This window comes from Phalacrocorax carbo, chromosome 8 (assembly GCF_963921805.1).
Source record: "Phalacrocorax carbo chromosome 8, bPhaCar2.1, whole genome shotgun sequence".
Classification (NCBI taxonomy): domain Eukaryota; kingdom Metazoa; phylum Chordata; class Aves; order Suliformes; family Phalacrocoracidae; genus Phalacrocorax; species Phalacrocorax carbo.
This window is the reverse complement of record NC_087520.1, coordinates 17,306,641-17,318,853: the sequence shown is the minus strand read 5'-3', so window position 1 is coordinate 17,318,853 and position 12,213 is coordinate 17,306,641. Positions and strand designations below refer to the sequence as shown.

General features: G+C 38.0%; 1 protein-coding gene across 4 annotated transcripts in view; it reads right to left on the bottom strand.

The window, feature by feature from the left end:
- SLIT3 (slit guidance ligand 3) overlaps positions 1-12,213 on the bottom strand; it is a 547,888-nt gene that overhangs the window by 135,368 nt on the left and 400,307 nt on the right. For all 4 annotated transcript variants that reach the window (XM_064458932.1, XM_064458933.1, XM_064458934.1 and 1 more), the window contains 2 exons: positions 11,792-11,935; positions 9,002-9,165 (listed from right to left, as the gene is read on the bottom strand). In XM_064458932.1, coding sequence (XP_064315002.1) covers positions 9,002-9,165; positions 11,792-11,935 — 308 coding nt within the window. The remainder of the gene's footprint in view (positions 1-9,001; positions 9,166-11,791; positions 11,936-12,213) is intronic.

Sequence of the window (12,213 nt, the reverse complement as noted above, 5' to 3'; positions counted from 1 at the left end):
CAGGAAGGATGTGCAACTTCCACCATATATTGAATGGCCAATCTGTGCTGCTTTTTAGTAGCTACTTTCTCTTTCCTGGTGTCTCCTTTCAGTATAAATGCCATTTTGGTTTGTTCCATTGATTTAAATGCAATCTTAGAAATACCGCAGCTCATATTAATAATAGTAGATTCTGAGCTGTTGGCCAGGCTCTGGTATTAAATGCTCCCCAAGCTCCCTTTGAGCCTGATTTCAGCTCCCAGTGGCCTTTAATGCTGGTGGCATTTACACTGACGAGCTGTAATTACCACTGCTTTTCTTTTTTTTCTTTTCTCCCAGCTGCACTTTTACAGCAAGGTAGCACACACATGCTACTACAGACATATTATGGCAAACAGGAGTATTTTGTTATTTTGCTTTCTGGCATAATATTTGTTGGATTTGTACATAATTTGCTGATGAAAGCATTCTCTCTTTCTCACATCCTGAATTATGTCAAACAGCTTTACTTCTTGTAACTCATTCCTGCAACTTTGACATATAAAGCAGGGCATTCAGTTTTGGCTTGACTGCTCCCACTGAAATAAAACTCCCATTGACTTTAATGTCTGCAGAGCTATGCCAGTGGAGAATGCTTTTGAAAGTCACATCTCAAATGTTCTTGCAGGCTTCACAAATGAGAGGCAGTGGTTACTCAGAACATTTTGCTGGACTTCAGTGAAGGTCAATGCTTACGCTTTTAATAAAATAATCACTTTCTTTAGAGTAAGGGGTTTCCATTGCCCAAAGAACAAAGTCAGCATCGAGCAGAGTATTCATTGCCTACACAGAGAACAGTGCAAGTACTTGAGCAGAGATGACAGATAATACAGCAAGGAGCTCTGCTTCACCACTGTGCTATGAACCAGCATTATTATGCAGAAAGTCAACACAAAATTACTTGGGAACTCCAGAAAATAAATACAGTGTTAACTTAGTCACCTCATACTGTGGGTTTTTGTACAGCAATTAAAGACAATTTGATTTACTGTCTATCTTTACAATCTAAGACAGAAACTAAAGCAGCTTTTGCGGAGAACCTAACACAGTAAACCTTCAAACCCCACAAGCTGCCAAACTAGCCAGAGTCCTAACTGATACAAGAATTAGAGTATTAATTTTCTTTTGTGACTCATGCAACATGGCACAAAGAGGCATTTTCTTGCATGATTCATTCAAACCCTGGAATCCACATCTCATTTGTTTAGAAATTACACCTATAACTAGCATTCCTGCCAATAATTTTGTATGGCACTAGCAAAGAAGGATGCAGAGTTCCATCTCCTTATTCCTACACTAGTTTAATAATGCAGCAATTCTGGCATGGGCTCTTCAGATAAATTAATCCATAGTACTCTCTTAAGCAATGAGAAGTAATAGTTCATATCTTCCAAAGACTTTTATATTATATATTGATTTGCAGTATTAAGTGGAATATCTGTAATAAACTCAGTAGTTTCAGTGTCAATGAACTCTTTCAGTCCTACTGGAAACAAATGCAGTCAGAGCCCTGCAAACGTCTTCTTGAGAAACCCCTAGAGAATATTTTGAACAAGTCTCTATTCCTCTGCAGCACTAATTAAACACCGCTTACAATAACTGCCTAAGCTAATCATCAACTACGATGAAAAAGAGGTAGCAGCACACAACGAAAAGTCTGCCAAAACCCTAATTTATGTCCCCAGAACACAAGAAAGCCAAAATACTCCACAGGCACATTCTGGCCTTTCTGCTTGTTGCAGATTATTGCAAAAAATGTGCAGGTACGTAGCCTCCTCTTTTTTTTTTTTTTTTTTTTTTTTTTTGATAAATAGAACAGAAAAAAATCAGGGAAGCACACTATTTTATAAATTATATTTAATAAAAAATATTCCACAAACCTTTGGATGTACACAAGATCATTCTGCATAAATGTTTGAAGGAAAAAAAAATGTTGCAAAAGGAATGGCCATATATCCAGATATTTGCCAGTTTTCATGAAAAAGACAACCCTTTAGATATACTCCACATCCAAGCAGCATTATATGGTTTGCTCTACTGTTAATTCACCTCTGATAATCCAAGATCTGTTTGTTTATCAGCCACTGAATCCACAGTTTGCTAAGAATTTGTATATAGGAGCCTATTTTGAACTGTCCCATCAAGCTGTAACACCTCAGGAGACCACTGCAGTCCCAGAATACTCAGATGAAAATTCATTGTCCAATTGCAGGCTCAAACGTTCTTGCACTGGTCTTAGCTGACTAGCTCCCTTCGTGCCAATGCCTCTCCCAATTATTTTCTTTATCCTATTCAAGTGACCACTACACACACAAAAAAGTGCTAACTTTGCATCTCTGGTAAGCACTGCTCAGCTTATTCTCAACACACGCAATGGCAATGTGAGAGAACAACCTCTGTCCCACCTTAGTTTTTGAGGTATCTGAGTTACAAGAGTAATCACTCAGCTTTCTGCCGTAGCTAATGAAGACATCCTCCAGAGGACAACTCAGATCTCAAGTGAGGAATCTATATTGCTCTGTACTCTGCCTACATAGGGAATCTAGGACAACTATGTTATTTGGATTGCCTAAGTGATACAGCTGCATCGGTGACTCAGCATTTATTCTCCCTCTTTTCATTGCCTCTTTAATCATCATAGCAAATAAGGATGTTGGCTGGTAACAAAGCAGTTCAGATGTTTAGTTTTTTTGAAGACTACTTCACCTTAAAAATAAAATGAGGCACAGCCTTAAAATAAACTTTTTAACTAGGTCACACCAATTTACTTTCTTATTAAGAACCATATTCTCTGCCGAACAGACCCACCTGCTCTATGTTAAGCTTATGCTTCCTTGAGTAAAATGGATTCCATTCTGCCTACTTTCCCCCTACTGCAGAGCAGAAAACCTCCACCATAGTGTTCATCATGAGCTGGTGAAGGGTTAGAGTAATTGACACAAATATTACCATAAAGATCTGAATTGCTATCAAAGACTTACAGAAAAGGGAGGGCTATAATCATTATACAGTACAGCCAAATTACTTTTTCAGCACAGATATTTCTACAGTACAAGGGAGTTTAGCTCCATTACTATTTGTCATAGCAGTCATGTTGTGTTCTCTAATGACTTCAACTTCAGAAAAAAATTAATGCAAACCAAAGCTCATATACACTCAGCTAGAGTGTATGGTGAAGACTTCAGGTTCGTAATTATGAATTCAGTCTAGGATTTAATCTGCAGGTGATTTGTTGCTCTTAAACCCCCTTCCGTTCAGAGAGAATTATTCTTATGCACAACAAACGCACATCCTCAGTTTTGCTATATTCAGAGAGCTTCTGAACATACTTTTGCTGAGTCTTTTTGCCTCTCAGGGTTAAAAAAAAAAAAAGTAGAACACAGCATTTAATGGAATAAAACCAAAACAAAGCACACACACACCAACAAAAAAAAAAAAAGCAGAAAGGCATCTGAATGCAGTTAATTTTCAAGTTGTCCAGATCACAGGCAACGTTTCATATTCCTCTCTCTCACTCTGCTCAAGCAAAAGCCCTGAGGAGCAAAAGTGCTGGAGCTTGGCTTCAGACAAGGCTTCCCACAAACATGACCAGGCCTAGAGCATCCTGCACAGGCCTGCCAATCCCCACGACCATCACCTCCAGCATGGACAAACCTACAAGCTGTCAGGGCTTGGTGCCTGCTCAGGCAGGAGCTGCCAGAGACCAGCACGCTATGGGCAGGCATAATCGCGAATCCCCGAGCACGTGTCACTGCAGCACTGTAACAAGGCAGACAAGAGCAAGCGGATATCAGTGCTTCAAACAGAAAATGCTAAGGGCAGGAATATGAGCACACAGTCTGTAAATTACTATTTGCTTACTAAAACTGGAAGGAATTTGCAAAGTCGTCATCAGAGTGATTGGCAAATTACAGGAACAACTGAGTGTTTCAATCAGATAAATTATGTAAGATCTGGATAAATTTTCTTGCCTTTCATAACTTTTTGACACTGGCTGAGGAATAACAATACATTGCACCTTTCATTTTGAGAGCTTAAAGAGCTTAAATAGTATTTACGTGTCACTAAAAGCAGAGAAGGGGATAACCTAGAGAGACCAAGAAACAGGAAATGTGTGAACTGCTGTAGGGACCAGACAAAAAGCCCTGCTGGGCAGCCTATGTTCTCCTGACTGAAAACTCTCTGTCCACTGCAGTTCTATGCTTCTAAGGTGAAACAATGCAGGGAAGAGAGAAGGAAGTCTCAGGCGATCACAAGTAATAGGAACTCTGTTCCAAAGTAGACAGGTAATCCAAGAAAGGTGAATATCTATGAAGACAGAGACTGCAAAAGACACAGAATTAGGAGGAAAACTGCAGTTAGTAAGAAGAGGTTTTATCAAATGCCTTTGAAAATTAGGAGTGAGCAAACGGCAACTACATTACTATCTAATAACAGAGAATAACACAAGAGATATGACACTAACCCTAAATATGCAAGCTCTGGATCCGTATGTACCACAGAGGCTGACTTTGATTTGGGTTGGGCTAACAAGAAGCAGTGTCCAAAAATGAGAGAATTATGCTGGCAGATGGTTCATTGTTGTCTTCTTATTTTTCCCTGCGCTTTTGATTTGTACAGCACTATCTGGAACTGAAGTAACTAATTCAAGTCAGTTAGACACAACGTATGCCCCAATGCAGGAGCAAGCAGAAAGACAGGTTTACTTCATAGTATTTCAAATAGTAACCTTATTTATAAGATTATTATTTCTAAGAATTAGAAATCAAAAAGCTTTTGTGATGCGATGCTCGTAGATACATATGCTTTGATCATTATCAGAAATGGTTTGCGTAGGCACAGCAGGTGGAACTTTCATCACTTTTGAATACACAATATACTGAAAAATGCAAACATATAACAGGAAAAAAAAGATAAACAGCTGAATACAAGGGCAGCTTTCTGCAAAAGCTATTTCATACAGAGCTTCATACAGCAATCAAGGATCCTGCCAACTCTTCAAGTGACAATAAGCTACCACAGAGACAACACAATCTGCTCATAGATTCATTTCCCTTCCTCGTAAAGGCCAGTGCTGCTTTAGAAAACAGAACTGCTGTGTAGTGAATTAATCAAATGCTACTGGGCAGAAGATTTCTGTTGTTCTTTTTTCCCCGTATTTTTACTAAGAATGGGAGCCTCCAGTGACCTCAGGCTAGCAAGTACCATTGGATCCTTAGGTGGTCATAGCGGTCTGATACAGCCAAAGAGAAAATGATCATCAGAATTTTATTGTTGCCACTGAATATGACAGTGTTACCCTTTTCTAAACAAAAGAGAGAGAGAATTAGTCACAGCTTGTTCCTCCAATTTCTCTTTCAAGAAAAGCCTTTTTTTTAGTCTCAGATTCTAAAGCTGTGGGGAGAGAGTTGAGCAAGAGGGAGGTTTATTATTATTTTTGTGCATTGCATTAAATGGAAGGCATGAAAACACAGATAATAGTATCTATTGCAATCAGAGGCTTAAACATATTTGATAGCGTATTCAACAGCTTTGCCTGTCTCACAGCCCTGGGCAAAAACATACCCCTTTCCCTGCTGTTCCTTCATTTCATGCTATAATGCTTCCAATTCTCATTTTAAAAAGAATTATGTACATTATCTACCTGTTGCACAGAACCTCCTTCCTATAGCCACTCACAACCTTTGCAGATGTTGCTCCACCATTATCAGTAAAAGCTTGAGTCATTTGGTTCAGGGAGGAAATAACATCTGGAAAAAAAACCTCATGAAATAAAAAAAGATGAAATGAAATAAACCTCATGAAATAAAAAAAGAAGGCAAATTCTTCTTGCTAGATACTATCCATAAGGATGGTGGGGAGCTGGAATAAAAACTGAAGGAAGCAATATGCAGAACAAAGTTTTCTAGATTTTATTTTTTTTTCAACTATGCTGCGTAGTTTTGTCTTTACAGTTTCATTTAATTTTTCAAATACAGTTCTACTTAGCCTGTCTGCATCTCTGAAAGTGTCCTCTTGACATTACCTTCTTGATATTCCATTTCAGACTGATGAAAACTTCAAACATCTCAGCTTTTCTTCTCCATTCCTCTCTTCTATGCTCGTACAAAAAGCACTTCCCTTTCTTCTCTTATTTTTTTCTCATGCCAGGTCCTTCCTGACAGTTCCCTTTATGATACGTTTTAGAACCCAAATGAATGTGGAAAACAAACAGATTACTTCAGGACAACCTCAGAACTTTATGACTTTAGAACTGGTCCTTTCCCTGATGTTAAAGTGTTAAGCACACCTAAGTTTAACTACTCATGGGTGAGGTCCTGACACTGGTTGAGTACCTCTGCTCCCGCAGATCTTACACTTTCTGTGCATCCTCATAACTTTTACAAGGTCAAAGGCCAGGTCAGGAAAAAAAATTACTCATTAAAATTACTTATTAAAATTGCTAAAAAGTACTATTACTTATTAAAATTGCTTCCTTAAATAGCCCTCTCATGTTCACTGGGTTTTCCCCCACAAAACCATCTTTCTGACCATTGACGTGTACTAAATGTATTACGCAAACTACATGAAAATATCAGGATCCTGAACAAAGAACCCTTTGAGAAAAGAGAAGCACATTTAGAAAAGGATTTAAAGTAAAAATTCTTTTCTCATACACTGAGCAAAAGATGTAAAAACTAGACAGTGAGAATCCCACAGCCAGCAAAGACACTGACAAGTTACTAAGCATTGGCATCCCAGTGGGATTGTGCAGGCTCATCCCTGGATAACACAAAGCACTGCTCAATAGTCTGACTTTGAAGATTCATACCTCATGGACTTCTCTGCACAGAGATGTGCTGCATTAAATCCTGGGCTGAAAGATATTCCTCAAAATGAAAACATGGAAAATTCCTGCTAAATGCCAAGTCTGAAGCAGCCACGATTCAAAGGGACAACTTGAGCAGCACAGGTGCCAAGGATGTCTGTTCTCTGGATTGATTTACAAACTAAGATTCTTCTGAACTGTTAGATGTTCCCTCTGTCTTGTGTGAGCAGACAGTGAGTCGAGTTCAATAGATCTCCCCTCCATCTGGAAACTCTGCAGGCAAGGTTATCTTCTCTATTGAGTTTTTGAATAGAATTAGTTTTCATCCAGCTGAAGTCTTTGTTCTGAAGCTGTACAATCCCTGCTCTCCTCCTTCATAAGTCAGGTTTATGCCTTTTCCATGTGGTTTTGATATACTTGTAGAACCAGAGACCAAGGAAAAAACAGCCTAATGCCTCAAGGAAAGGACCCCCAAGACAAGAACTCACACAAAATATTATTTTTAACATCACCAGGTACTGTGTTCTGCACTGTTGCTCATCTTAGCTATGACCTTTCATAAATGATATCAGATGGTGTTTGCCTTATCCAATAGCCTGTACCATTGTTCAAGGCATGCATGCACATACATAACATTAACTTCTCTAGCCTATTAATAAAAGCAGAGGAAAATAACAATGGCAAACTGGGTACAGATTTATACTGATCTGTTTCTGCAGTCTACTTGCCTTTCTAAATTATATTTATGCATTTTCATTTCCAGTTTCTTTAAATATGAATATTACTAACTAATTACCTTGTTACTATGATGGACACAATCCAAAAACCTAGATAAAAGTATGCCATAATTTCAGTTCTGGTTATAAATTTTGTGGCTTGAGTCACAAGTGATTGAAGACTTTAACAAGCATGCCCAAGAAAACCTGCCTGCAAATGAAGTTATCTTTATTTTATTTTCCCCATAAAGAGAAGGTTTAGCTCAGCATATTGCTCTCAGAGATACACAAAGCACAACGGCTTGTTTTGGGCTGCTGCCATTCAGCTTCATGATGCATCCCCATCTAGAGTCATTAATCATTTACCACCAGGAACACAATTAATCATGGCTTTTTTTTTTTTTTCCTCCAAAGGAAAAAGACAAAAATCATGGTAATTTTTATAGAAAACACTGCAAGGTACTCCATCAATAATAGTAATTTTTCTTCTCAGTATACACTAATAGATTTGCTCACTGAAACCTGCTTGTCTTTACGGTATACAAAAATGCAGTAATCTAAAATACATATAACCAATAGAAAAAAACACATGAAGAAGCAGTCTGCTTAGTTGTGCTGTATAAGGCAATAAATGTCCTTTTACTGATAGCTGGACCATAAATAAAGAATGGATACGACTGAGAAAAAGGTGTTTATGTTGCTTTGGAGGTTATTTTCAGGTGGAAACATTTTTCCACCTAGCTCACAACAAAAAATCTTTGCCTTAACTATGATGCAAGTTTTGATTCATAACTTACTAAAACCAAAAATCTTACCAAATTCACTGGCAGTTTTGCTTGAATTGGTGCATGTTGTTTGCGGATATATAAAAAAAAATAAATCTATAAAAGTGTGTGAATCGATGCCATCCACTTACCCCCAGCTTCACTCACATCCTACGTCAGAAATGCCCATTGCCAGTCGTATAAAAATCTTACTCATACTGTTCTCAGCCTTTTAGGTCTGAGAACTTACTTGAGCTCAGCTCTCATTAAGGTCAATGGGAGTTCTGACCAGATTACAAATGATGATCCATCCACCTTCCACTGCTTCAAAATATGGCACTTGCCACATGGTTTCATTTACATCTTCACTGTTTTCTTCAGACATTTTATAACCTAGTAATTCTTTTAAAATTAAATGTCACAAGCTTTTCTCTTTTTTCTTTTCTTTGTTTTTGAAAGACACACAGAAGACAGCTATAGACTGCCCCCTTTTCTTTTTCTTTTTTTTTTTTTTTTTTAAATCCATAAGGTAATTGGCTTTCTGGAGAACTAAATGAATTTTCCAAATTTAATTTTAAAAGATGCTCCATAATATCCATTATAGCAAACACTGTCCTGCAGATTTGATTAGTAGGCTCTCTGGACCTGCTTATTTCTGAATTGAAAGTGCAGTACAGCCTGGATAAATGAATTACCTGAGCAGCGGAACTTCTTGCTCTTGATCTGGCTGATTCGTTTGTTGGCAAGGCGACGCGGATTGCTGCATCGAGCGCCGCTGGTTTCTATCGGATTATCCTGCAGGTAATCAGCCAGCCACTTCAAATGGCAGTCGCACACAAATGGATTCTGAGCTAAATGTCTGCGAGAAGGATGGGATGTTTAATCAGAAGTGACCTGTGACACTGTACTCCATCACTGTTTTTCACAAACGCAAACCTGAAGAGTAGAGTAATTGAATAAGCTTCCAAAAACCCAGGCCTGGCGGAAACCACACGGAGCTGTACATGAATGGGAGAATTCTGTGAGCTATCACATTTCGTAGCTCATTAAGTCTGCTGCAGGTCCTTTCAGAGAGGAAACAAAAATTAATATAGCAAAGCCTGCTTTAAAGGACACAGACCTCCTGTCTGTGAAGTCCAATGTTTTCTCTCGGGAGCTTGATATGCTGTCTTTTGAGAGAAATGCACCTTTTTAGATGCACCTGACCTGAAGATCATTTTGTATTCTGGTTTAAAAGAAATTTTATTGGCAATCTCAATTTCTTAGGGATCAAAATGTGAATTAGTAAAGTGCCTTGAATCTGTGTACAAAGCCAGAAGTGATCCAGAGGCCTTTTCTCAAGAGTGAAATTGATATTTGCATATACTCATGACGTGTAATAGTATTCCTTTTTATGTATTTTTTCCTGGACCAAAAATTTTCACTTTTGAGACTGAACTTTTTATGCAAGGTAGAACATGACTCTATCCTTCACCAACATTTGCACAACATATTTCCCACACAATTGGAAATAGGTGTCATAGGATTGATTTTAACTGGATATTTAGACTTTGTTAATAGAAATCTGCTGGAGCATCTTATAGGGAAACAGTATTTCTCTGCTGCTGTTATGATTCATTCTGCTTCACGAAGTTGAGCGATAAATCAGGAGAGTTTGCCAGATCTTTCTCAGAGCCTGATTCTGATATCAGTTAAGTTTACTTGCACCGGTCCCTCTACCTTCCAAGGGAACAGGGCATGGCTCTCCAATAACTGCAAAGACAGTTTAAAAAAAGAGATGTTTAAATTTGGTTTGGACTGAGGTGTAAAGTTATATTCTCACAAGAACTCTGCTCTGTTACTGTTAGTGTATTTTTTCCACCTGTAGAAACTTCCTTTCTTTTCTGATGGCAGTTATATTTATAAACTGTCACTTAACAGAATAAATAGAAAATGCAACAGGGCAAAGTCTGTCAAGGAGTGGGAAGTGAAAGCATACATAGCAGACAGTGTCTGAAGAAACTAAAGATCACTGTTGTAGCAGAGCCATTCCTGGTGTGAAAGGTCCAAAGAACAAACAAGCATATAAAGACTGGATATGGGACTGGTTTTATACTTCAAGAAAAAAAGGCAGAAAATGGCAATCAATCACTGGAACACTAAAAATGGGACAATGAGTCAAAACATTTAATGAAAAAGTGTCTCAGTATGAAGCAACAAGTCCATTCTAAGTAATGGCCACCAGGAGGACCAATAGAACCCCATGGAAACCACGGAGAAATTTGGATACCTTAAGGGTATTGCCTGTTATTTAACTTGACAAATCTTATGTACCTTTGGAAATTAACCTTGTCACCCTTGTTTACATATATATCTATGTACACGTACAGCATGTTGCAGCAGAAGAAAACATGGTAGAGGAGAGAGCGCAGGGCTGGGAAGTTGTACGTGATTATTCTAATGCCTTAATGATTTGCAGCAATACGTACTAGCCAGATATCTGTTGGAAGTTAGGTGTGTTCTTGTGGTTGCCTGAGGACATAGCAGGTACCCTGCTGCTAGAAATAAACCCTAGTTCATATTTATATTAATTAAAAGATTTATAAAACTGATTTGGCTAATATGTATAGATACATTTCCAGTACTATAGTATGTGTATATATATACACACACAAGTATAATGTGCATATATATTCCAGTATGTGTATATATACACACATACGCATATATATTTTAGTACTGGAAATGCATACAATTACATTCTACACAAACACACAGAGCCTTAGATGTATATATGCACACACAAATATATATAAACACTCATACACAATATTGGGTGAGGGAGGCCTTCCTTGTTTTTCATTTAGATCAGGCTGCCAACTCCAGCTCTGAAAAAGTACTATTTACCTTATCATCTTACTACTCGCAGCTTTAGGATGAAACCTTCTTCTGTGAAATATCGAGTAATTTCTATACTTTTGCTTCCAATTTTGCTTCTGATCCCTCTTCTCCTAATGCTTCCGATTCAAAGACTACCAGAAAATATTTAGTGGATGTTTTTAATGGATCACAATACAATGTATCATTTCCCTTAAGTGGAATGTCAGCTGAAATACGGTTTCAGAAGTCACGAACTGTACAGCAGGACTCAGACCCAGTAAGGAGAGATGCCAACTCACTAGCTCATTAAAAACTGTTAGGCAATGGTTTTAATAGAATCTGCTGTCCATATATTGTAGTCAAATTTAGCCATTATCTTCCCAACAAACAGTATGAATAAATTACTCTGGGAGCTTAATACACTTACGACATTTATGTCACTATGGGCAGGCTGTATCGATAGCTGGCTGTGCTGAATTTAGGCGATACTTTCTTGTCTTGCTCCTTTTATTTCTATCAGAAAAGGAAGCGCTACCTTGGGGTTTCTTTCAAATGCTCTTAATGTCAGGCAACATCTTGGGGGGAAAAAGCAAGAGCTGTCATTTATGATATGCCTGCATACTCACAGAGTCTGGATAGATCGGAGAGGTGCAAAGAGCCCCTTGCTGATGGTCTGCAGTTTGTTGTCATAAAGAGATAGCAGTTTGAGATTATGCAGACCTTGGAACGTGTTTACCCTCAGGCAGTTGATCTTATTGGCATTGAGAAGCCTGAAAACAGAGGAAAGGTTTTATAATTCATTAATCTTGTAATAATCAAATACAGATAGACTGAGCTTTGGGGTTAAATCTAAAAAAATATTAGCCCTGTCACAAAAGCCAATGCACATTTAAAGGTCTTCATTTGCCTGTTACATTTAAAGGTGAAAAAACCACAGTCAACATTAGTACTCATATCTGGGGAATATACAGACTCATAGCAGTGCTAGCTATCTCAAAATACTTAAAAGATTTTTTTTTTGTATGCCAAGACCTCCTCCCCATTTGTT